At 49.1% G+C, this 24,754-nt stretch overlaps 9 protein-coding genes across 9 annotated transcripts, besides 1 other annotated feature; 5 read left to right on the top strand and 4 right to left on the bottom strand.

Annotated features, from left to right (window-relative positions):
• Positions 1-195: 195 nt before the first annotated feature.
• Positions 196-1,041, bottom strand: An08g02110 (uncharacterized protein; the record flags this gene model as incomplete). The annotated part of the gene is made up of 1 exon (XM_001392292.3): positions 196-1,041. The coding sequence occupies one exon, from the start codon at positions 1,039-1,041 to the stop codon at positions 196-198; it is 846 nt and encodes a 281-aa protein (XP_001392329.1).
• A 3,444-nt stretch (positions 1,042-4,485) lies between these two features.
• On the bottom strand, positions 4,486-6,268 carry An08g02120 (hypothetical protein; the record flags this gene model as incomplete). The annotated part of the gene is made up of 7 exons (XM_059748865.1): positions 4,486-4,744; positions 4,892-5,002; positions 5,198-5,449; positions 5,490-5,543; positions 5,574-5,632; positions 5,742-5,778; positions 6,048-6,268. The coding sequence occupies 7 exons, from the start codon at positions 6,266-6,268 to the stop codon at positions 4,486-4,488; spliced, it is 993 nt and encodes a 330-aa protein (XP_059603897.1).
• A 726-nt stretch (positions 6,269-6,994) lies between these two features.
• Positions 6,995-7,433: a mobile genetic element (Remark: Vader is flanked by 44 bp inverted repeats (IR);~Title: transposon Vader - Aspergillus niger).
• Positions 7,434-7,489: 56 nt separating this feature from the next.
• Positions 7,490-7,836, top strand: An08g02140 (uncharacterized protein; the record flags this gene model as incomplete). The annotated part of the gene is made up of 2 exons (XM_059748866.1): positions 7,490-7,547; positions 7,781-7,836. 2 exons carry the CDS (start codon positions 7,490-7,492, stop codon positions 7,834-7,836), a joined length of 114 nt encoding a protein of 37 aa, XP_059603898.1.
• Positions 7,837-8,754: 918 nt separating this feature from the next.
• Positions 8,755-9,020, top strand: An08g02150 (uncharacterized protein; the record flags this gene model as incomplete). The annotated part of the gene is made up of 3 exons (XM_059748868.1): positions 8,755-8,793; positions 8,881-8,898; positions 8,937-9,020. The coding sequence occupies 3 exons, from the start codon at positions 8,755-8,757 to the stop codon at positions 9,018-9,020; spliced, it is 141 nt and encodes a 46-aa protein (XP_059603899.1).
• Positions 9,021-10,821: 1,801 nt separating this feature from the next.
• An08g02160 (hypothetical protein) lies at positions 10,822-13,085 on the bottom strand (the record flags this gene model as incomplete). The annotated part of the gene is made up of 9 exons (XM_059748869.1): positions 10,822-10,968; positions 11,132-11,369; positions 11,475-11,551; positions 11,607-11,821; positions 11,927-12,250; positions 12,326-12,396; positions 12,440-12,479; positions 12,573-12,717; positions 12,825-13,085. 9 exons carry the CDS (start codon positions 13,083-13,085, stop codon positions 10,822-10,824), a joined length of 1,518 nt encoding a protein of 505 aa, XP_059603900.1.
• Positions 13,086-13,723: 638 nt separating this feature from the next.
• On the top strand, positions 13,724-14,344 carry An08g02170 (hypothetical protein; the record flags this gene model as incomplete). Its single annotated transcript, XM_059748870.1, has 2 exons — positions 13,724-13,861; positions 13,901-14,344. The coding sequence occupies 2 exons, from the start codon at positions 13,724-13,726 to the stop codon at positions 14,342-14,344; spliced, it is 582 nt and encodes a 193-aa protein (XP_059603901.1).
• Positions 14,345-14,999: 655 nt separating this feature from the next.
• Positions 15,000-16,119, top strand: An08g02180 (uncharacterized protein; the record flags this gene model as incomplete). The annotated part of the gene is made up of 3 exons (XM_001392298.3): positions 15,000-15,051; positions 15,123-15,555; positions 15,639-16,119. The coding sequence occupies 3 exons, from the start codon at positions 15,000-15,002 to the stop codon at positions 16,117-16,119; spliced, it is 966 nt and encodes a 321-aa protein (XP_001392335.1).
• A 747-nt stretch (positions 16,120-16,866) lies between these two features.
• On the top strand, positions 16,867-18,098 carry An08g02190 (uncharacterized protein; the record flags this gene model as incomplete). The annotated part of the gene is made up of 2 exons (XM_001392299.1): positions 16,867-17,398; positions 17,488-18,098. 2 exons carry the CDS (start codon positions 16,867-16,869, stop codon positions 18,096-18,098), a joined length of 1,143 nt encoding a protein of 380 aa, XP_001392336.1.
• Positions 18,099-19,459: 1,361 nt separating this feature from the next.
• On the bottom strand, positions 19,460-24,032 carry An08g02200 (uncharacterized protein; the record flags this gene model as incomplete). Its single annotated transcript, XM_001392300.3, has 2 exons — positions 19,460-19,589; positions 19,648-24,032. 2 exons carry the CDS (start codon positions 24,030-24,032, stop codon positions 19,460-19,462), a joined length of 4,515 nt encoding a protein of 1,504 aa, XP_001392337.3.
• Positions 24,033-24,754: the final 722 nt, after the last annotated feature.

The following is a 24,754-nucleotide window of genomic DNA, read 5'->3' on the forward strand; positions in this document are numbered from 1 at the left end:
CACTCTTTGCGCCGATTGAGGGCGCTTATTTTTTGAGTTCCTGTATAACGCCGTTGCTCCGATGGGACACGCTTTGTCCCGCCATTGGGAAAAGATGAAGAGTAGAAATAGAGATGTCCAGAGAATGGAAATAAGTAAACATCAACCCGTGGTAATCTTTTGTGTTCATGTTCCGTTCACGTCTTGGCTCACTTGTCATACTCGTGAGGACATCGGCTCATACGCCCGACTTGTGGAGATCGGGTTCAGGGTTGAACCACTATCATACGAGGGCCCGTCCATCTGTGTCCCGCTGACGGAGCGCTGGTGGTCATACGCCGATGTGTTGCTCCTCCGGGTCGACCAGCTACTGCTGCCATCGCTATCCCGATCCGTCGTCATGGCCGTAGGCATATCCTCGGAATGGGTGCGGTGCGTGCGAATGTGCTGCTTCATGTTGTCTTTCCGGGTGAATGCCTTGTTGCAGATGGGGCAGTGGACGCTCTTCTCCCCTGTGTGCTTCTTTCCGTGGCGGGCGGCGTGGCCGGATGTCGTAAACGTCGCAGAGCAGCCGTGGCTGGCAGCAAAAGGACAAGGGTACTTGTTCTTCCGGACTCCGGATTTGGCAGCCATAGATTCCTTGTTACTGCCGACAGAAGGCTGGGGCGATGGAGGCTCAGTAACAGAGCTGCCGCTGATGCGCTTTTCAGAGAGCGGGCGATAGGCATTCGTATCCTGGCGGCCAAGGTGATAGTGGGATCGAACACTGGTGCTGCTCATGTAGTCGTAGGAGCAGTCCGAGGAGCCGGGAGAGGTGGGCTGCACGGGTTCGGGCACGGGGTCGAATGGGAGCCGTGCCAGGCCAGGTGATACTGAGGGAGAATTCACATATGCATGATGGTAGCGGAACTCTGGAGCCGGGATCGACTGTTGGGGTGCGTAGTGGTAAGGATATGGCGAAGTGGCTTGATTTTTAGATAGCCCGGGGGCTGAGCGGACTGTGAAGGCCGGGTTGTCGTCGTTGTTCAAGATCGACACAAAACTTGCTTTGCAGCTCGCCATTGTGACACTGAGATGATGCTAATCTGCTGGGAATATCGTTAGTCTTGTTTCCTCTGCCGAGTGTAACTCCGCACGATGCTGCCCTTCCCCTCACTGAGGCGGAATGAGAAACCAGACGAAAGAACGCAAGCATCTGCAGCCCCATCGACAAGGCAGAAAGGTAGGGAGGAAAAGGAGCAAGAAAGAAAAATCAAAGGAGACTAAAGTACTCACCAAGGATCTTCGAGAATGTTTGCCTGTTCACTTTCGTGTAACACTCCGCTAGACCTAAAAACCGGCTTCCGGATAGACGGGATTTGGCAAGGACTCGACAGAAAACTCCAGGAGTCACCAGTCTGACTTCCCTGTAAAGGTGGAGGAAAGTATTCAACAAGTTCCCCCGTCGATCTGATCAAGAAGATCCGATGATCCGGCTTTCAACCCACTGAGAGGCCGTCGAGGTGGGACCCGCAGACGAAGCGAATTAAATGACAATTGCAAACTGGCCCAGTGATATTGCAGGGACCAGCAAAAAGCAAGTAAATTCTTCTTTCTTTTTTCCGTCTTTCAATCCTTGGCTATTGAACCAAATAAGATGCCAAATAGCAATCTTCCACAAAAGTATCGAGTTGGAAGATGAGACACAAATCCAATGAAGAATGAGGTTGAGTGATGGTTGCGAGAGGATGGTGGATGAGAAGAGACAAGAGGTCGGGATGGGGTGGATGATCGGGGAGGAGAGTAGTAGATAAGTAGGTAGATAATAGATAGGGTAGATCGGGGATCGGAGGAGAGCAGTGCAAGTATGACAGCAGGGACCCGAACGACAGACCAAGCTTTTGAGGCTAGAAGCGAGGGAGGGGGGTGTGGGTGAGAAGGAAGGAAGAAAAGGAATGGAAGGATTGGGATCGGATGGCAAATAGGATTTGACTGGAAGATATTAAGAAGTCAAAAAAAGGAGGGAATTGGAAGAGTTAAAAAAAAATAAAAAAAAAAGAGACAGTCGAATGGGAAGGGCAAAGCAGGAATATTAAAAAGCGACAGGAGAGGCAAAGGTGACGAACAAGCCCGTACGTTGCCAGTCCCGGCGGACTAAGAAAGAAGCATCTTGAAACCCGTCCAGGGTCCCTCCCGAAGCTCTGGCCATCTGGAAAGTCAGTTGAGTTAGTTCGCTAGTGGGTAAGTTCACCGTGGACTGGGAGGGCGAGTCCACGACGCTAGTTCGCCGAAGTGGAGCTGAAAATAGGCATCATCATTCATGGTATTATTGTGTTCTCTGGCCGAGTATCAGGTTCGTTCGTTCGAGGGCCACAGAAAGACTAAAAAGGCTGCCAGCCCGAGGGCTTCACACTGGACCAGCAACGCAAGACCCTAAGCTGACCGGAAGGAACCACAGGGTCTATGCCAATAACACCTATCTCCGGTCACTACTGAGTAATGAGTATATTACTTACCTACATCTTACATATCTCAGTGGTAATTCTTCATCCATCACTACTGTAGATGATAATCACTCTCAATGACAAACAGCCTCTATGCCAGTGTTAAATTCTTTCCCACTCCCCCTTATCCTTCCTCATCTTCCACGCTTATAATCATCGCCACAGATGAAAAAGAAAAGCCTTCAACCGAGCAGATCAGATCAGACCAGGAGTAAAGCCGAAGTACATCCTTCATTTGGCACTAGCGGCCTCCTGCCCTTAGTCAGGCTGGAACCCCGTACCAAAGGTTCCTCAGGCTCGCTCGGCCGTCTCGTAGAACCAGAACCACGAGTAGCCACGCGGATCACTGGCTTCGCCCTGTCATTGTAATTTTGAATTACCCTTTTTTCGTTTATTTTTTATTTTTTAAATTTTTTTTCTTTTTTGCATAATAATTCCGAATGGCAATTTTTTCTACTTTCTTCACATCAACAAAGGGAACTTGACGACTCCATTAGGGGCCCCAATGGCCCCTCTCTGCCCTTTTCCACCGGTCATCATTCTAACCGACTAGATCCCTGACTGGTACGTGTCCCTGTCGTCAGCTGGATGGGCGGAGAGAGAGGAAAAAAAAGGATAGATAAAATGAGCCGTTGTTGGTAGTGCATCGGGGTTGAAATAAATTGTGTTTTGTTATATTATATCTCGATTAAATAACAAAAAGAAAACCACCCGCGATATTAATCAGAAACCCCAAAAAGCAAATAGTAAAATGAAAATAATAAATAAAATGAAAAAAACTACAGGGAAGAATCAATTTGAGACTAATCGGAATTAGTCTGGTCCGGTCGCTGGAGGGCCAAGTCCCTTAGACTGGGGGGTTTGTTGCCTCTCCCCACCAATGAAAAGGGCCAGAACCATCCCCGACTCCGTATTATCCTTCCATTCCTGACGCTAAGCAAAGATGCATACATAGACTTTCCAGGGTTCCCGAACAAACAGTAAGTAGGCTGGCTACTCAATAACACCTGCTGAAGTTCCTGCGCCGTGTCAGGATTACTCGATAATATGACATACATGTCGTAATTTTCTATTTCAGTCCAGCTACAATGACATGACTGTTTTGAAAGTCAATGCAATATCGGGATTGAAACGCTGTTGACTACTATCTCAACGGTTGACGCATTATTCCTCGCAGAGACCCATCTAGTATACTTAACTATCAATAGAACTATCAACTATTCCCCGACAAGGGGGGGAAGAAAAATTACTGCCTCCTGTACCTGAACACCGTGGACTAGGATAGAACAGATCAAGCAGTGCCGCGCGCCAGGACGCCTCGCTCGTGCGGCCATGCAAAAAACGATGGCGATCCCTGCCGGGAAGGGTAAAGTGGCCCCTGGCCGCATCCCCAGAAGAGGCTTACGGACAAGCTTTTAGCCACGGTGTGATGGATTCCATGGACGGGGGACTGAACTCAGCCATGATTGGGCCTATGGGAGGGTGTGTGTGGTTATTTTCCTGACGCTAGTAGTACTTACGTTACCGACATGGGATGCCAGAGAGGAGAATGAGGGGCGGCAACTCATTTTCCTTTTTCTTTTTTTTTTCCCTTCTCTCTACTCATGATTTTCCCCTGGTCGAAGATGGATCGGATCGGAACCGTTGGAGAAGCGCTTCGCATATACTATACACCATGTAAGATTTGTTCTCTAAGTGGCAATGCGGAATACGAGTCCCTTCTTTTTGCCTCAGATCATACCCCGTTTCGGGTATCTTTGTCCGACTGTATTCGGCCGTAAGTTAGAGAGGTGCTTCGTGCGACTCGGATTTGTGACAACCAGGGGCTGCGTGTGAGAGGTGTCGGAGGTAAGCTACAAAGGAGGTATGTATTGGACTGTGGGGTGAGAAGAAAGGGCCGAGGGGTCTGGCTTATGGTATGTTTTTTTCCACCCTTTAGCCTATGCTCTTTTTCAGTCTGGGAGTGATGTGCGACGCGTATCAACTGGTCCGTCCCTTTTTTTCATTTTACTAGTACCTTGTACTAAGCTTTCAGCATCTTTTTTGAGGAGTGGTTAGATTCACGAGCATCCACATTCCACCCGCCAAACGACTCAACCCGACGTTCTGGAAAACACAACAGCATAGTCCCACTTGGACCCGACCCGAAATAGCTTCGATTCCAATAGCACAGAAAATGAGGAGGGGCACAGGTCAACCAATCCTCCCTCCGGGGGCTTGCCAATAATAGGAAACTAGCAGCGACAGACACGATAAAATTATCCTTCATCACAAACGCCTGGCTGTTGCAGGTTTCGTCTATGAATAGATTGGAGCAGTTACATGGAAGTGCAGTTGCCAGTGGCTCATCATCATCATCATCAATACGGTGTACAGTAAGCAGCATGATATCACCACCAACCACCATGACTTCATATCACCCAACAAACCCGAATCCTGCTCCCATTAATTCCAATAGACATTGAAAATTACTCCGGAACCAGGGGGCAAAAAGAGGGCGGCACACGGGGGATAAAAGTTTACCAATCATGATGGCGATACTAGAATCAATAATAATCAAAATCGAGATCAAATCAATAATCAGAACAGGCACCTGGATATCTATCCTCCCCTTCCGGACCCCTCCCCCATCTCAGACGATCCATAACGCTAAGCAAAAGTGCAAAAGTCTTAGCTTTGCGTATCTATCTCTGATCCGTCAATCAATCGTTTCTATGAACCCACCTCTCACTCACTCACACATGACCCCCTTCAAGACGGAGTTCCACTCCCAAATCCAGCCTCTCTGCATACGTGGACACATACGCCCGCTCCCCTCCAACGCAAATCCGATTGGTTTATTTCTACCTGGGTGGCTTTTTCTTTTCCCTTTTCCTTTCTTGGATTTTCTTTTTCTTTCTTTTGACCCTTTCGACCTCGCTTGGCAGTATCCTCCGACAAGACGTTTGACCCATTCGTAAGTACGTACTGCAAAGCTTGGCGAGACCCTGAATTCTCATCCATCAATCCTTGACAGTGTTTACGTACTGGCTGGGGGGATTGATTGATTTACTTCCATTATCTAATTGCTTGCTTATTGTCCTAACAGTTCATAAGCATTTACTCACCTACAAGTACTCCATATGAATAACAAACTCAGAATGAAGTAATTTAATATCAGATTTCTCCATCTAACTACAAATTAGTACTAGTCTCCATCTCTCCTCACCAGGCAGAACAAAAAACAAAATGAGGCACAGCAACAATAACAAGTAGTCTACTCCGTAAATAAGTACTTACGTAGTGGAACTCCGAACCGCAATTATGATCCATCATCCTACGCGTCAAGTTGTCACAGGAATAACGTCAAGCCAGCAACAACAACAACAGCAGCAAAAAAAAAAAAAAAAAAAAAAAAAAAAAAAGAAAAGAAAAGAAAAAAGACGAAAAGAGCAAAGCCCGATTCCAAGCGGTTGACGTGCCGAGGGGGGAAGCGGGGAGGGGCTGTGGAAGAGCTGATGGGCCCTTCTTTTACTCTTTCCCACCCTGCATCATCGGAGATGATCGCTATTGGTCAGATAGAGGGAGGGAAATGTTGATGCCTACAATGGGTGCTTGGAAGCTTGCGCATCATGCTTGTTTGGCTTGTGGAGGGAGATCGGAGGTCGGGGGTAATTGTGGGCTGTTAGGGCCGGTTGAGTGTACTTCCGTGTTGCAATGTTCGGGTGGGTTAGATACTTGCTCGATAGTTGGTTGGAAGGTTGGGAAGGGGAAAGGGAAAGGTAAGTGTATGAGGTAGATGTGATGTGTGGTTTTGGGGGGAGCATGCTATTCTGTTGTTGTGAGCATTGTTGTAGTTGTTGTGTGGGTAGGTGGATTCTACTACTGATGCTGCTCTGCTTCGGAGATGCACGCTGACAGCAGCCACAGCGACGGCGGCTTAATTATCCGAGAGAATCGGCCGGCATGTTGAAGGCAGTGCCAAGATTTGGGGATCACAGTTCACAGCCAGAGCTATGTCTAGTCGCGTGGACAAGTCTGCCAAGTTACGAAGTAAATGGGGTGTGATAATTGTGCAATCTTAATGCAGGTACTCCGTCTTCCGTTATTCCGTCGGAGACAGGAGAAAGAGAGAGAGAGAGAGAGATAACACCGGATGTACCTATACGCAGCGAGATCAGCGCCATAGATAGTGAGCAGCCCAGCCAGGAACCATACTGCACGTACTGGATGGAGAAAGAAATGAGGCAGAGGACGTGGCTGGACTAACGCAGCGCTATACGAGTCCCTACAGGAACCCAAGACCATGGAAAATGTCGATGACAATAAAGCCACATCGAGTCAGAGAGTTTGGATTTGATATACGGTACGCCACGCTGGCTATTGGCATTGACTACCATCAACTAGTTACAGTAGTTATCTAGGCACCGTACAGGAATCCATTGATTTTGGAGATCAGGGTCGCGCACGCGGCCAATCTTCGAGCTCTACCAATGACCTACGAGATATGTGAACAACTAGTTACCTAAGTAGTAAACTTACGGGTGCCGATAACGTAATCAACGGTCGGACGGGCCACACGGTCAGGCGGGCCATCTGGTAATACTATACAAAAGATATCTTTTTAAACATAATATATCTCTACCATCCAGGTCTAGAAGAATTAGATTTCTTCTATATAGATTTTAAATAATATAAATAATATCTATATACCTTCTAAAAATGAATATACTTTTACTTATGGACTTATCATATTACAATATCTGTATTTATATGTATTATATAAGAATCTGGTTTCATTATCAAAGTAAAAATTCTAAAAATCTGAAAAATTCATGGAATACTTATTCTTATATATATAAACTATCTACAAAGTTAGAGCTTCATAGAAGTAGTACTGGTTGATATATAATAGAATCAAAAAGACATCTTTTATATGGGATTTCAGGATGGCCCGCCTGACCGTGTGGCCCGTTCGACCGTTGATTACGTTACGAGGCAGATCCAATGACTCAGCTGCCGAGCCAACCGAAGAAGTCCTCAAATCGATGGCAGATCGTCTGGCAGATTACGGGACGCGTCTGGTTGACGACGTAGAATTGCTTTGTAAGCGGCTTCTCCACTAGCTAGATCAGGCTTGGCGAGGGTCCATCTTCAGGTGCTAGACAACCTAGATATTCTCTGGTCCCCGATCGAGTACACGCCGTTGAAGGGGGAGGGAAAATACCAAGAAGCGAGCATACGTATGCAGTGGCATAATAGTGGTGGCTTCGTCAGTCGTCTGTTACTAGACGTTAGTTACTTTTCAGTTAGTTAACCCCTCCTAGGAGGGTCACTAGGGCTGAATGGGATCCCAGGCTGCATTGCATTCATCCGAAGAATTGAAGAGTTGTGAAGATCTCTCTCAGCGTCGGTGCCACTGTCTGCGCCAGCCAGGGAACTACGCTGTCAATGCACTGGACCCTCCTCTCCCCTCTCTTCTCTTTCCCCTCACGAGACGTAAACCACCCACTGTATGAAACGACCACTGTTTAGTCCTCCCTAGCAACAAGTCAACAACAAGCTATTCTTATCGCTCTCATGTTTCCAAGCCGAATCTAGCCCAGATCGTGGCATATCAACCCTCGGACGCCCTCCGTGAAGTAACTTTTATTTTCTTTTTCCTCAACATGGTAGTTATTTATCCGCGGAGAAAACCAAAGAAAAGCAAAGCGAGAAAAAATAAACGAAAACGAAAAACTGAACACAAAATGGAGCAAGAACCCTTGTTTTTTTTTCTCTCATGCCAAGTGTCAGTACCTTACTGTGGCTTGAGCCCTATGGACCCTTTCCCGGCTACACTAGACCCCCTTAGGTACTGCTCAGCGAAAGGTAGAACGACCGGTGCCAGAGACCAATGCAGGGATTTCTAGTAGCTTGGAAGAGGGGTTTTTTTTCCTTGTTGTTTTTCTCGTATTTCAATCTCTGCTGTTTCTGGTATGATTTACGATGACTTCTCTTCACTATTCTCCATATCTTTCTCGTTGGCTGTGTCTGGCTTATTCGGGTGAAGATAACGATCTAGAATCGGCGTTATGTCTAAGCATCTTCTTTGCTTATTTTCAAAACCTTTTTTTTTTTTTCTTTGCTCTCGTTTACTATGTATTTCCTGTCATCGGGGAAACGGAATTCCTTCTCACCGATCGAAATCGATCAGACATGAGCCCGGATATCCCGGCATTAAAATAATACGCCTTTTTATAATTAAATCACCACTTACATCGAAGTAGTTTAGTTTCGGAGGGCAAACATACGTAGGCAACTTAAGGCAGAAATGGACAGGCCAGGCCAGGACAATCAGGTGCGCGTGTGTGTGTGTGCGCCACTCTCACGCACTCGCACACAATCAGAGACATGGCTTGAATCTAAGATACGACGTATCTAAGAAAAGAAGAGACAGGGTCCTACTGCTAGCCTGGTAAGATAATAAGATAGCTAGCTAGCTATCTTTAGTAGATGTTTATTATAGGCAATGTCTCAGAGTTCGCTTCGGACCAGCTGTTCATTGAAGCGAGCTCTTACTTAAGACAAAGGAATTGAATTAAAAAGGTGGGATTGGAGTGAAACAGCGACTGCGGGAATCCCGGGTTGGAAGGGGAGGTGGTGGAGGGATCTTTCGGGGTTTCTGTGATAAGGGGGGTTCGGTCGGGTAGGGTCGGTCGCTTGATTGCTGTACAGCAGGTGCAAATTCGATAAGGAAACCAAAAAAAAAAAAAAAAAAAAAAAAAAAAAAAAAAAAAACCCCTTTATTTTCTAGTACGATATTATAGAGAGAAAGAAAACACATATCTAGTTCACTCGACTGAGGAATTGTCTGGTCCGTTCCAACAACTACCGAATGTTGGTACGGATCATCAATGCCGCTGAGTAACAGGACCATCACACGCACACAACTTCCTCGTTCAAAAACTCCAGCCAGCGAGAGACAAGAGCGAGCGCCTGACCCTTGCGATCTTCAGGGTCCGGAAAGAAAGTTCGGAACCGCAGCTGGGCAAGTGTCGGCGGACCAAGGTAGTACTGAGCCAGACTAAGCTCGCTACGGTAGTCGATATCCGAGGGGGAAGTGACCCATCCATCACATCCAAGGGACAGGAACCGAGAAATGGGAAATTTTAGAATGAGACAAGATTCACGAAGGGTGGATGTGGATGGGTGTTGTGGGTTACGGTATTAAATACCATAACGGGTAATTTACCCTTTCCGAGGCAGTAAGATTACTCCGGACACGCATATACTTTCTTCCCTTTTTCTTTCTCTTTTCTCCTCTCAAGGCCCATTTAACTTCAAAGATTGATTGGAGAGGGAGAGAGAGAGAGGGACAAAGGGTTGTTGTTGGTGAGTGAGTGGAGTGGGGCTGTTATCTAGTGGCCTTCTTAGCTACGCGCTAGTAAGGGTTGGGTTCATTCTGGTTTATCGTGCAGAAAGCAGGTGGAGTGGAAGGGGATTGATGGGATTGATGGGATTGGTGTAAGGGTGGGAGAGTCAGAGTCAGTTAAGTGAGATATTGCTGGGATGTATTCAGTTACTGTCTGTCTAGAAAGCATAGTATTATTATGATAGACTGTATCAAAGTGTAGTCAGAGCATAGAAGTGGTGACATGCAGGATCCAACTAACTCAAACTAACCCTAGCCGATATCGACTCCAATTGCCCATGCAAAAACGCCTTGTCTCCTCCGTCCAACAAAACAACTAAACTCAACTACTTTTCTATCTAAACAACCCACCTCGGAGGCATATCCACAGCCCACACTTCCCACCATTCACCTCACCACCACTACTAGCAACGCCAGCTGCGTAAGCAGAGACGTCACTCAGTGGGGTCCGAGATTTGACATGCCGCGCGTAGAATTAGATTAGTCCTCAGATACGCATGAATTAGCCGGAGACTAATCTGTTTGAGGTCTAATCGCTTTCCCCCTCTGTTCTAGACTGTCGCCTGGTGGCTTGTTGGCTGAAGGTCCGGTTCAGCTATGCTTTTCAGGGCTCAATTCGATGCCACTATCTTCAGGCTAGAGAGTCAGAGAAAGAGAGAGAGAGAGAGGGACAAAGGGTCAACACGAAGCAACTAGACAGACTAGACCACCTGGTGTTGACTGGAAACATACGTAAGCCAGGCAAACTACGGGGTAAAAAGACCGGTTAGTTAGGGACCGATCAGGTGTCGAACCAAACACTAACTAACCAAGATACCCTGTTTTCCTTCATCGATTCTTATCTACATTGATGAGACGGTACACACACAATCCATGCTGCCCATCCCATGGTACCTGGTAACCCCAGAACGGCCACGATCGTACTGAGAATACAATTCATACCATGTATAACTCCGATCTCATTGTTTACTCCGCCCCGTAATCACGTTGATTCCGTGACCCTCCGTCTTGAATCATTTCCCTTGACACCTTGATACGTACTCCGTAGGTGCATACGAATACTCCGGTGCCCAGTGGGGCCAACCTAGCGTCGCCGAGCAATTGCTTAGGGCTCTCAACTACTAGACTAGTATAGATATGTAAAAGAACGAAGAAATTCAAGATCGAAGCGGGGATGCTCCTCCGTAGCTATTGGGGCGCACCTCATCTAAGGGTTCCCTCACATTTTTATTTTATTTTATTTTTCATTTTTTTTCGCCTCATTTGCGTCCTGAACCGTGGCATCGAAATTTTTCTGCCTGTTGCCCCTGCTAACTAGTGTGTCCTTCATCGGGGTTAACTCAAAATGAAGCGGTGCAAAGGCACACAAGCCCCCGAAGATGTCTACGTAGCGTCTTCTCATCCGTTCATTCATCCCGTCAGAGATAATGCAATGTCGTGATGAGGGAGTTTTGACATAAACGAAAGGGGAGGAGCAGCCGACGTTTCGGAATTCCCTTCCCCCCTTGGCTTTCCTATTGACCTGACTACGTATGTGTGTACGCACCTCCATTATAGACGGGTTATTCCACGCATAATCCCACAAGGCCCAGCACTTTCTTCGTCGTGGACAAAGTTACCTTCTGCGTTGAATGATCTCGACCAGCGCCCTGTAAGTGTGGAGGTCTCGTGCGTCGCCCATGCTGCTGCCGCAGGCCTTACGCAGCCAACACCGGAGGAATTACTCCAACATATCAAGGCTAACTAAACACAGCGGCGCAGCCTGCAGAGAAGATCATTCCTTCTCGGTCGTAGTGGACGAGTAATGCCGCTGGACAAATGCGTGACAGGATCAGACTGCCGTCTAGCAAAGTATAACGGGCGCCACCCCTCGGCGAGTCAGGCTTGTAGGCTAGTAAGCAGCCACGGGGCAGGACCCTTGAATTGGGTGCCTTGGGGCGGCTACTACTGCTACTACTGCTTGAGACTGATCACGTATGCCGAAATGAAGGCGCTTTGCATGAGCGTTGGTTGGTTCATGTGGTCAAGGGGATACGTTTGCAGGTGGGAAATGGGCTGATTGTATTCGTACTATGGCTCTTGGCTCGCTTGGCCTCTTGCAGCAGGTCCCAGGCAGGGTCTGCGTTCTGGTCTGCTGGGTGTTGGACCCTGTGTTTGTGGCCTTGTCGTTTGATACGACTGGAATACCTATCTGGGATTGAAGAAGACATATGCTTGTTCACTAACTGCTTGCATGGTGCTGAACAATGTTGTCCCATTATTAGGTAGAGAACCCAGGCCAACGACGACGCACTTACGTGTCTCTCTGAATTGAAGGATGACGTTGACTGCCCAATCAACGCACCTTGGTAGGCGCTCAGCCAGCCCAAATCAGGCGAAGATAACATGTATATGCCTGGGGCTTTGACAAACTGCATGTTTCACCTATTGTCAGACACAACCATAAACTTGCAGTATCGAGTCTGATTACTTGTTAGTTGCCTTAGCTGACACCCAGTTACTGTTATGTGCCCATGACAGCTGACGTTTGCCCTTAGAGGCCTTATCACAGTGAGACATTACGAACGACTTGCTGGGTTCTCACCAGTTACTCCATCTCGACATCGCCCCAGCACCACCCTCAGCTTACCCCTCCATCGCATCAAGACCAATGAATGAGCGTTGTAATTCGTCCCCCTGTTGCTAGTTCAGTCATTGAAGATGCAATATATCGATACTGTTCGAAGTTAAGCCTTGAGGCACAGCTGACTCAGGCCCGGCACTGTGTCCTCGGTAGAAACACATTGAATCATTTGTTCCCTCCTCGAGAGGGACTTTGTGCTTATGTGGCGACCAGATCTTGAGGCGCAGAGTTATGACAACCTCGTGAGCCCTTAGTACAGAGAGACTGTACTAGTGGTGAGGTAGTTGACCTGGTTACGCTTCCAGCGAACAATGAAGCTATCAGCGCGGAGGGGGATAAATCATACTGGACAGGCACAGATGTGCGACACAGATATCATGTCAAGATCAGGCCCAATGCTCTGAGCTGGATAGTGACAACTCCGTTTTTGGGGCAATGCCACCCGAGAGACTGCTGCAGAAGTAGATAATACATTGTTGTCGAGTGTTTGGCATCTTATCCGTAAGTCTACTATAGACGCGACGCGTGCACATTGCAGACTTAGAGTGGTCGGGATGAACGTTCCGCTAACACCTCCCAGCCAGTAGGTACGGTGCTCGAGAGACATTATACATTCCCCAGAATTCAATTTCCATTGTCTGTGATGATCTCATATCGATATGTGGCGAGCCTATCCCTGTCAGGCAAGCAACCGGGCTGGAATGCTCAAGGCCCCTGGAATGCGAGACGGTCCACCCCTACCATTTAGGGCCTATGCTACTGTCTCAATTGATCAGGCCTGGATAGCTGAATAAAACAACGGCAACTTTGCTCTTCTTCAATGGGAGTATCGCGAAGATGAGCTTTGGATTAGTTGGTGTTTCCGTGCGATAGCGATGGTGGCATCAACTTAGCCTAAGGAGACTGCCTCCCAGTAGCAAGCAATCTTCCAGAATCTGAGAAGTGAGTGGCGTGCAAAAGCCTGTTAATGGCTGGACCTTATCTTGAGACGCGATCTTGCAAAACGCGTGGTATTCCCCCCGCGACATCTATCCAGCCCTTCCATTCCGCACGACGGCGAAGTCTCATCGCACAGGGGTCCCGGGCAACGAGGAGAAGTATATCTAGGCTCGATAATCTCTTCAAACTCTCAAATCCTATTTCACCTGAAACCTACTCCTTGAAGCACTTCACCAGTCTCCATTACCCTTTCAGACTTGACCTCTTCATTCCAAACAACACGTCGCACTGCCATTTTACAGCATCATGCACTCCAAGACGCCATCAGTGACCTGCATGGTCCTCACATTCCTTACCTTCTCTTCTCTCGCCCTCGCATATCCTGTACCTACATCGAACAAGCACAATGTATCGAGAGCGGTGAGTTCGAGATCTCCTGACCCGGTAAGTATTTTGTCTGTGTACTCACACCCTCCATATTAGCTGACTCTCTCGCCGCAGCGAATGATCCCTCAGGCCGCTACCCCCGACGACGAGAACAGCGATCTCATCGACACTCTCTTTGACTCTATTGGGCTCCACGACTTGACCAAACTCAATCACTGGAAGTCGGACAATGAGCCCGATGTCATCGATGACAGCAACAGCCCTACAAAGACCGTGACCTCTCAAAACAACGATGTCAATCAAGAGGATGACGATGAGACAGATAATGGGAAGGATACAAACAAGGATACCGATAAGGTTGCCGATGACTCGACCTCCAATGATAACAAGAAAGACTCTGACGACGGCAAGAGTAGTAAGGGTGGCAGGCTTCCAAACCCAGCAGCGGACCCTTCCGGGTTCGTGAAGGCCTTGATGGAGAACATACAGGACGCCTTCAAGGATGCTGTGGACAGCAGTGACGAGCATACACTGCACTGAGCAACAGGAATAGTATACTCGTTCCTTAATTTGTCGCCATTTTCATGAAATTGTAAGGTTCGGTTGGCGAGTGGTTTGCTGTCTTGATGTTGTCCCGATGTCTCCTATACTCCTGTTTGTTTGAAAAGTATTCAGCGGCGTGTCACGATTGACGAAGTCCAATGGCAAGGAAGCTATATAATGAGTTAGTACCTGAAGTAGAAATTGACTTGGTGATCCCAGAGTCTCTCGGTCTCCGTCCATCTATTTGATTCTACGCTCTCGTGGTTTTAACTTTCGTCCGTCGGTCTACGACCTTAACTCCAGCTAAATCCGGGAGGACCCCCTCGGCCTCCATAGCTAATACCGCGGCAGATCCACAGAACTCATCGAATCTAATTGTACTCACAGTCAATCAGCGGGTCTTGCACGCCTTTGTGAGTCAAGGGCGGTGATACAGGCCAATGTCCGAGGAAATCCGAATACTGATGTTGAGGTGGGGGAAGCAGAGATAAAAGCCCCTCATCGACCCTCTGCATTGCGGCTGCAAACCGAACCAAACTTTCAAGCTCAGCTCAGCTCTTCAACACCATCATATTGTGGTCTCAAGAGCTACACATCCAAACCTCGAATCGAACACCACGAAATATTCAATCGCTACAACATACACAGCAAAATGCCTTCCCTCAACGGACGCGAAGTCGGCCCTACCGGCTACGGAACCATGAGTATGTGGACACGATCAACCCCGCAGCCACCATATTCTGCAGCAGCTGACGATAATGATGTCAAATCAAAGGAATGACCTGGGTTCCCCAGCCTCCCTCTCACGAGCAATGCTTCGAAACCCTGAACACCACTCTCAAGCTAGGAGCCAACTTCTGGAACGCCGGCGAGCTCTACGGCACGCCCGATTACAACTCCTGCCACCTCCTGAACAAGTACTTCACCAAGTACCCCGAGAACGCCGAGAAGGTCGTCCTGAGCATCAAGGGTGGCTTGAAGCGTGGAGAGCTTACCCCCGATAGCTCCGAGGCCAACATCCGCCGGAGTGTGGAGGAGTGTCTGCGCGTGCTGGACGGAAAGAAGAAGATCGATATCTTCGAGTGCGCTAGACAGGATCCCAACGTGCCGGTGGAGCAGCAAGTGAGCACTCTGGCACAATATGTCAAGGAGGGCAAGATTGGAGGTATTGGTCTGAGTGAAGTCGATGCAGAGACTATTCGCAGAGCGTACGTTGCTACACACCACACATTCATTCTCGTGCAAAAGCTGGTTACACAAAAAAAGAATGGCAGCTGACGAGATCGCGCAGTCACAAGGTCCACCCGATCGCAGCGGTAGAGGTTGAATTGTCCCTCTTTGATACCACGATTCTCAACAATGACGTCGCTAAGGTTTGTGCTGAGCTCAACATCCCCGTTGTGGCTTACTCGCCTTTGGGCCGGGGCGTGTTGGCGGGTGCTTTCACCAGTGTGTCTGAGATCCCTGAGGGTGATTTCCGTAGAACGCTACCCAAGTTCCAGGAGGATGCCATGAAGGAAAATATCAAGCTGGTCAACGAGGTCAAGGACCTGGCGACGCGGAAGGGCGTGGCTCCTGTCCAGATCGCCCTGGCTTGGATCCTCACGCTGAGCGGCAAGCCGGGAATGCCCACCATTATCCCCATTCCTGGTGGTACGACGGTTGACAAGGTTACTCAGAACCTGGAGGGAGTCCCTCGCCTTAGTGATGCTGAGATGGACGAGCTTAAGAGTATTCTGGACCGGATTCAGGTGATCGGAGCTCGCTACTAAGCTACGGTTGTTTGGTATTCACACGGCGTATATTTGGTAGTTTGTTGATACTGAAAATGATATCATTGCTATATATATATAGTATAGGAGAGATAGTATGATCCTGAATAAGCCAGAACTGTCAGCTTGTGTTGACAAGGCGAAAGTGGAAAGCTTCATGGACACAATCAAAACAGACGAAGGGTCAGATCAAGTGTAGAAGAGTCAACATGCAATCTCACAAAAAGTAGGAGATTGTCAGGATTGCAGAATTCTTGATTAATTCATCATGGAAGTTGCGGCAGATTCGAAACACAATAAAGTGGTAGGAAATTGGCGGCAACTTACCCTGCTCAACACTGTGTGGGCAGGATCTGTTGAACAGATCACGAAAACAAGGAAACAATGAGCTAGGAAGTAGCTTAAGTAACCCCTGAGAGAGAACCGAGTCACATCAGACCTCAAGGTGAAGTCTCCAGTGTGCATTTTCCAGTCTCTAAGACCAGTTGGGTGTAAAAGAAGGGAAGAAAAGAAGAGGGAATTCGGACGCGAAGAAAATTGGCGGCGCAATAGCCTCATCACGTGCCGGGTGCTCAGCCCAGTGTATACTCCGGCGCCGGATATCGACTTCCAAACATCCTAAACCTGGGCTCACTCCTCCGGCCAGTGCCAGTAACACTCCTAAAGGCCCACAGCTGTCGCTCAATTCTCTCCGTCATTCACTCTCCAACTCTGCTGAAAGCGGGCCCCCCTCTCCTGTCAACCACCATGACGGAATCTCCGGGCTCCCCCCTCTCCTCCATTGCTTCCGACGACATGTCGGATCGCGACGACCTAAAGCAAGGCTTCTCCCCCTCGGGCTCCAACATGCCTCCCTCTAAGCGTCGTCGCACTGGTGTTGCTTCTTGGGATCGCAATACTCCCGTCTCGACCACTTTCCAAGATGACCTCCCTCCTCCTTCTCCCTCCACCTCCATCTCGTCCGATACCTCCGGCGACATTCCCAATTCTCCTAACACCCTCGCTCTCATCGGAGGCAGTCAGGATGATGACTACAGCGGCCAAGGCAACGATCAAGTCACCATCTGTCGCTGGGATGGATGCGACGCCGGTGACCTAGGCAACATGGACGGTCTCGTAAAGCACATACATGAAGAACATGTCGGGAGCCGACAGAAGAAATACTCCTGCGAATGGTCCGATTGCAGTCGGAAGGGCCAAACGCACGCAAGTGGCTATGCGCTGCGCGCACACATGAGAAGCCATACGCGAGAAAAGCCCTTCTATTGCGCTCTACCAGGTAAGTTTCCCCAGACCTTCCCCGTTATAAGTTCCTTTCTTGTTATCCCTTGGCAGCGTCTAACATTGTTCCTTGATATTTGCCTATAGAATGCGACCGCAGCTTCACTCGATCAGATGCCCTTGCCAAACACATGAGAACTGTCCATGAAACAGAGGCGCTTCGTCCCTCCGACCCCGTACCCAAACACCACAATGTCGCTGCTTCGGCGGCAGGAACGCCGACCGCGACTCCGTCTGGCAAGATCCAACGATTGAAGCTGAAGCTATCGTTTCCACCGAAGGACGATGCAGGAGATCATAGCGAAAGTGCCAATGAGGAGGGCGCAGGACTGGAGGACGATCTTCACGTACCTCCTGGTGGGTTGGAGAAGGAATTCGACACCTACGAGATGCTGCTCGAAGGCCCGCAACTGTATCGGTTGCTTCTGAGACAGATCCATTGGGCACAGCAGGATGGCGCGGAGCTACGCGTCGCATGGGAAAAGATTCGCGTCAAGAGAAAGGAATCTTGGATGGAGAAGGAGGCGATCTTCGATGATCTGATGGAGGCCGAGGTACGATTGTTCAAGCTCCTTGATGAGAAATTCAGCGTGTCCAAGTCTGCGCCGGCAAATGGGACGGATAATCCGCCGCAGTCGGAGCAGCCAATGGAGGTAGATGTTGCACAAGACCAGGGGTCTGGATCTGTTCCTCCATGATGCGATTGTTGATCTTGAATGTGATGGTCATTTAATATATCCTTCTTGATTTGATCACTCCTGCCTTTCCTATTGCTCTTTCCCCCTCTTTGCCCTTGTACTTTACCTTCTTGTTTTGGGGGCTTCTTTTTGGGATTTTCTTTCTTGGGGCTGCTGGTAATGACTTAGCTACGGAATTGGGCCACGTCACGTCTCTTGTGATAAAAAAACGTGTCACTACTACTCATATTCCATTCTTTCCCCCCTTATCATACACCTTTTCTCTCCATTGTTTTACCACGTCACGGGACATGCAGGGACTTGATCAATTCCGGATTAGTTCAATTCGTTTCGCTTCGTTTCGCTTTCGTTATCGCAAAATATCCTGGTCTTTACTACTATTATTACCTGTCTGCTGTTTGTAACTTACGAAATGGGATTGGCGCTTTCTTTTCTCCTTTTTCTTTTTTTCTTTCCAGTATTGATAGCATGAATCACATCGAAAAAGACCGAAAATTGAGTATCTTGTTTTATTCCATGCATGTACCCCCTATAGCTGTTCAAACGTGCTGTAATTGTACTCCGTTAAGAGAAGAGATGTAAGAATCCGGGACTCATGCACTCCGCGCCTCCTGTTTTTCGCGTGAACAAGCATGGCAAGTAGTAGCCTTCAAGACGTGTCCTAAACAATGGGGAAAAGCACAACACATAATAAGCCAGCCACTCTTTCCTGTTGGTGTGAATGAAATAAACCCAACTAGTTATCGAGGTCTAATGACACGTCGATACAGAAAGCAGAACAAGAAGATGGATATTCCCAGGCTTGAATGGAAGAAAATGGATTTAAACTCCAGAGAATAGTAATATCCCAAAGATGCTGATAGTATGAAAAGAAGATACATGAATTCAAAGAATATAAGGAGCCCTGCTCGGATGGTTTAAGTGGTATGGGAAAAAGGGCTAAGAAACAATCAAGGCAACGGTGGGTTTTTCTTTCCCGGGTTCGATATCATGGAAACAACAAGAACGCTCATCATTCCGGAGGTATATGGGGGGAAGCGAATGATGAGCGATAGAGAGATAGAAGGAAACGATATATGTGAACACATCACAAATCCCGATGCTCCAAATACGGGGGAACCGCAAGACGTAAGAGCCAAAGAAATAGCTGCCATGCATGCAAACATCATAGAAGGCCACTCATGGGTCAACTTCACACAACACTCCTTATTCGTAGATCATACCAGACGCCGTCGCCATGCTAACCCAAATGATGCATATGTACCTTTTAACATGAATTGAAGCAAAAAGAACTCCATGAAAAAAAAAACAAGACCCTTGACATCTTTTCGCTGAGAAATACCGGGGTTTGAAACCGGCATCTACTCTCCGTTGGAGGCTGGCTTGGAAGCAGCAGCCTCCTTACGGGCAGCGATCAGTTTATGATACATTTCTTGAAGTTTAGCCCCTCCGGCATCTTTGTTGGGCCAGTAGTGTACCGAAACATATTGCCTGTTGTTAGAGTCAGTATACTCTGTTCGGAACATAAGGCGGATTGCATTGGACATACCATAAACGAGTCTCCAAAGACGTCATGGAGCCCTGGCCCTTCAAATTCTGGCCGATAAATTCACCGACCTTGCCAAGTAGACGTCTCAACTCCGTAGCCCGTTCAGCCTTATTCGGGAAATTCTCTTTAGTAACGGCCGACACCTTCTTCAGATTCTCGCGAATGGGCTTGAAGAACAAGCGAGCCATATCCTCTTTGCCGGCGGAGTAGCCATTCTCATTAGGCTTACGACGCCGAATATCCTCACTGGACGCGTCGGAGGTTCTATGACGGCTTCGTTCCCCTTCATGCACGGATCTGGGTCGAGCGTCGTGACTGGGAGTGTGGTGTCGTTCAACACTATCTCTGGCGCCGTGGGTATGAGACCGATGCCTGGAACGTTCTGTTTCCCGGTGGCCTCTACGAGAAAGAGACGGTGCCGGTGAAGCTGAGACGCTGTTGCTGGCATGCGTACGGGAACCTTTCCGGTTGTTCCGATGATGGTTATCGACAGCTCTCTTCGCGCTGACACTTGAACCGTTGGTGGCTTTGTCACGAAGAACAGATAACAGATAGTCTGCGCGACGAACAAGGTGAACGGCTCCTGGGGACTTCGTTGTCTTGTCCTCAGCATTCATACGTTCATTTTTCCTCTCGACACGGTGCTCTTCAAGGAAGAACTTATCGCCAAGGGCAAGGTCGGGATCGTCCCGGATCTGCGTCCAGGCACCATATCCGTGCCGCGCAATACCGATACACAGCATCCCGTCTTCGCGCGCACCCCATGGACACGTATAATCCGCGGCTTTGGTAGCTTCCGGTATCCGGAAATTCTTGAAGTCAGGCACCGCGGCCGTCGCCTCCTTCAAGATACGCATTTCCGTCGGACGTTCCACAATAGTGTACGCATTAAGACGCTTGACTCCATGGAGATCAAACAAGACCGCCTTCTTTTCTTTCTTCGTCGGCACCTTACCGGCGTGTTCAAGGGCCTCGAGTTTCTCTATGTCTTCCCGAACCAGATCGGCAGCCTTGTCAGTTATTTCGCGGAGAGCAGCCTTGACCGTCTCTCTATCACGGTCAAGGAGACGTGCCTCACGAACGACATCCTCCTCACGTTCTACCATATTTCCATAACGAAGGTAGGCACGCAGAAGATGGCGATATTCTTTCTCCACAAGCGGTCGTTTCGGGTCCGACTGAGCATTCGAATCGGAATCATCGCCATTCTCCATACTGACCTGTGCTCTCGCTAACCTTTTGGCTTTGCGTTCTTCTCGGGTATCCCGTGCGTCACCCGGTGCATTGCGCTTGCGAGGTCGATTCTGCTCAATGACTTCGGCAAGATAGCGTTCGTCGGCTTTCTTCTTCTCCTCTGCCTTTATCTCTTCTAGCTGTTCTTTAGGTATAATGTCGTCCCAACTAAGATCGTCCACCTTGATGTCAACATATTCGAAGGCTCGAAGGAACTCTTCGCCACCGTCAGCCTGGATTTCCTCGGCCTGTTCGGTCTGATGAAGTTCCGCATTTGCGAGTACTGAGTCGATGTCAAGCTGTTCAAGCTTTTCCTGGTTACCAGTCTGCTCGAACATCCTCTGGCCACGACGCTTGAGAATACGTGAGATATCCTCCGTTGAGTTTGGCTCGCTGACCGAGATCCCACTACGAGCCATCTTGTTCTGAATCTCTGTCGCCTCCTTGTCAGTAACACCGCGTTGGATTGTGATAAACTCGAGAAGAAGCTTATTCCGAGCTCTCTCAATCACTTCTTCCTCCACGGTATCTTTCGACACCAGACGATACACACTGACCGGTCTCGTCTGTCCGATACGGTGCGCTCTGGCCATGGCTTGGAGATCAGCCTGAGGATTCCAGTCTGAATCAAACAAGACTACAGTATCTGCCGTCATAAGGTTGATTCCAAGACCACCGGCTCGGGTAGACAGAATGAAAGCAAAGTCATTGCTCCCGGGGGCATTGTAATGTTCAATAGCCAAACGACGTGCAGCCGCAGGGATGGTACCATCTAGGCGCTGATATGTGTATCCACGGAATTCCATATAATCACCGAGGATGTCAAGCATCTTTACCATCTGGCTAAAGATCAACACACGGTGGCCGTCGCGTTTCAGCTTGGCGAGAAGCTGATCCAAGAGCATCATTTTACCACTGCTGGTGATCATTGCCCTCAGAACATCCTCCCGGCGAGTACTACCTTCGAGAATCCTGGCTTCGGCATTGGGGAACATGAATGGATGGTTACTTGCTTTCTTCAGCTCCATCATGATGTTCAGAAGTGATTGTTTCTGACCTCTGGCTCCGTCATTGAGCGCAGCGTAATTCTTGGTGAGAATGTTCTTGTAGTACTCCAGTTGGACGTCGGAAAGCTCGACGCGAATGATCTTCTCGGTCTTGGGAGGAAGGTCTGACTCCACCTTCGACTTCGTTCGACGTAGCATGAAGGGTTGAATAGCCTTCGTCAGTTCCGCAAGCTTATGAGAGGCCGCTTCTGCGTTCAGATCCATGTCGGCATCGATGTGAACCAAGCCCGGATTTAGGAAGTCTAGAAGGGCAGAAAGTTCTGCGAGGTTGTTCTGGATAGGGGTGCCTGTGATGAGAAGTCGAGCCGGAGACCTGAACTCGAGCAACTTCAAATATAGCTGAGATTCGCGATTCTTCAACCGATGTGCCTCATCCACGGCCATAAACTGCCACTTGAACTGGCTCAGGAAGGCCGAGTCCAGTAGGACATACTCATATGTTGTAAGAAGTACATTGAACTTGGGCCGTCGGGGGTTGCCGTCTACCATGAGCTCATGTTCACGCAGAACGGTGCGTGCAGCCTCATTGCCATTGTAGACGACATAGTTCAGGTCAGGGGTCCAGTAGTCGAAAGTCTCAGCCCAGGATGGCATCGTCGACAGTGGGACGACGACCACGAAAGGCCCTTGCTGGCGGCGCACATGGCGTAGCCAGTTGATGAAAGCAACGGTCTGAACGGTCTTCCCAAGACCCATCTCGTCGGCCAGCACAACATTGCGATTCTTCACCCAATTGAAGGCCATAAAGTTGACACCTTTCACTTGGAACTCCTTCAGCTGGCCATTCTGCAGGAAGCTCGGTGTGCTTTTGATTGTCTCGAATGACTTTCGCGTGGCTGGGTTGGTTTCGGACTTGTCTGACACCGGGGGGCGAGAGGAGCGATCTAGAAAACGGTCTATCTCGCGCTGAGCAATATTACTAACGAGCTCTTCACTCTCCCATGTACAAGAGTCATAGAACAGGCGCTTCCATTTGACGAAGTACTCTGTCCCTTCGTCGCCTTCGCGCATTCCGATGACTCGCTCAACTTGTTTGTAATCCTCAATAGCGTCTACATCCCTCTCACGATCGAGGTTCCATTTCTCTCGATCCTCAGGGGCAACATCTTCGTCATTTTTGAGGCGGACGTCTTCGGACAGGGTTTTGCGTATATAATTGTCAAGGCGGCGGGTACTACGACAGTTGGCAAGACTCTCGGCCGTTTCCCATGTAGCATGGTAGTGAGATTTGCCTTGCCATTTGATGTAGAACTCAAAGTCGTGGCGGCCGACGTCGAGGCTACTTGGGTCCACGCCATCCTTCAGGCGATGATTGAGCACAATATCGACAGCTGGGCGATCATCCTCCACGGTATTCACCCAATAATTCTGCGTCATCTCATCGGGGTCATCCTCGAACATGGAATCATCATCATCTTCATTGTAATTCGAGACCCGAGAGGCATTCCTCGTTGAGAAACGAACCTCAGGATGAGAAGGTGCATCGTTTGATGAGGCTTGAAGGAGCCGCCGTCGCCTTGCCTTACTTGTACGAGCGCGGGGGCCTCCATACTCATCGCTGTCCGAGTCTTCGGAGAACGACGACTGGGTTGCGGAGCGGGAGGGACGTTTCGAGGAGGGTTGTGAGGCTGCGGCGCGTCGACGCTTAGCACGGGGTGCTACAGCATCAGAGTCAGAGTCCGAGTCTGATTCGACTATTTGACGCGTCGTGCGGGCTCTTGCGCTTCGGCGAAGGCCGTATAGATCGGGGTTCTGTCGGATATAGTCTGATTCATTGACCGACGACGATTTCCGTTTCGTGCCACGCCTGGTTTCTGACGATGAAGAGTTTTCAGAGCCGGATGCACTGCTCTGATCCTCGTCATTTTCCATCCCAAAAGCATCCTCATCTCCCTCCGCGTCCGGGGAGCCGGCATTATAGGACTCGTCTGCGGCGTCTTCCTCGGGGGAGGATGATGATTCGCGTGCGGCATGGTTTGCAAAGGAGTCGGACAGGTGGCCTTCACTCTCGCTGACTGCAAGCTCGTCTCTGCTGCTTGCAGCATCGGAGGCAGGTGATGCGGAGTACCCATTCATCAGGGCCATTGTGGCCGATGGCTCGGAGGTAGATGGGATCACCATGCTAGTAGCTATTGATGATGAGAGGCATCAGCATTGAAGCCCGGTACGAGCCCGGAGAGGGATGGAAGGCACGGCATAGTGTAAAACAGATTTACGCGACTCAGATTCCACTAGAATCGAACAGAATAGGTAGGTGAACGAGGTAGAAGATGAAGGTATGATGGATGGGCGTGTTTTTGATGGCGGGCTGGATGAAACGCGACGGAGAGTGGTAGGGAAGAGATGGGGGATAATAGGGGCAAATCCAAAGGCAAAAACAGGTACAGGAGAAGAAAGCCAGCCAGACCTTAACCAGGAGGAACCCGAGAACCCCTCAATACACCAGATGTAGGGGATATCTGGAGTTCTTCGGTGGGTCGAGACCGTGGAGAAGTACCCCGGCCGACAGTGGCAGGACACGTCTAGGAAAAGCTAGGAAAGACAAATAAAATACTTACATTCCATAGCTTGGTGACCCCTAATCAGGGAAAAACGAAGAAGTAAATGGTGACAAAGTTGAAGGGAAAAGGTGGGGGGGGAGGGGAGGATGGAATGGTGGAGGCAGCAAAGGAACGATGGGAGGCCGCTGAGAATATGATGAGGGAGTAGGAAGAGTGTTGTACGTTCGGCTGGAGGTGGACGAGTCGCCGTGAAGGGATTGGCTGCCCGCCTGATCCCTCAGGCTGCCATTGCCCGCCATGCTCTGT

This window comes from Aspergillus niger (assembly GCF_000002855.4).
Source record: "Aspergillus niger supercontig An08".
Taxonomy (NCBI): Eukaryota; Fungi; Ascomycota; class Eurotiomycetes; order Eurotiales; family Aspergillaceae; genus Aspergillus; species Aspergillus niger.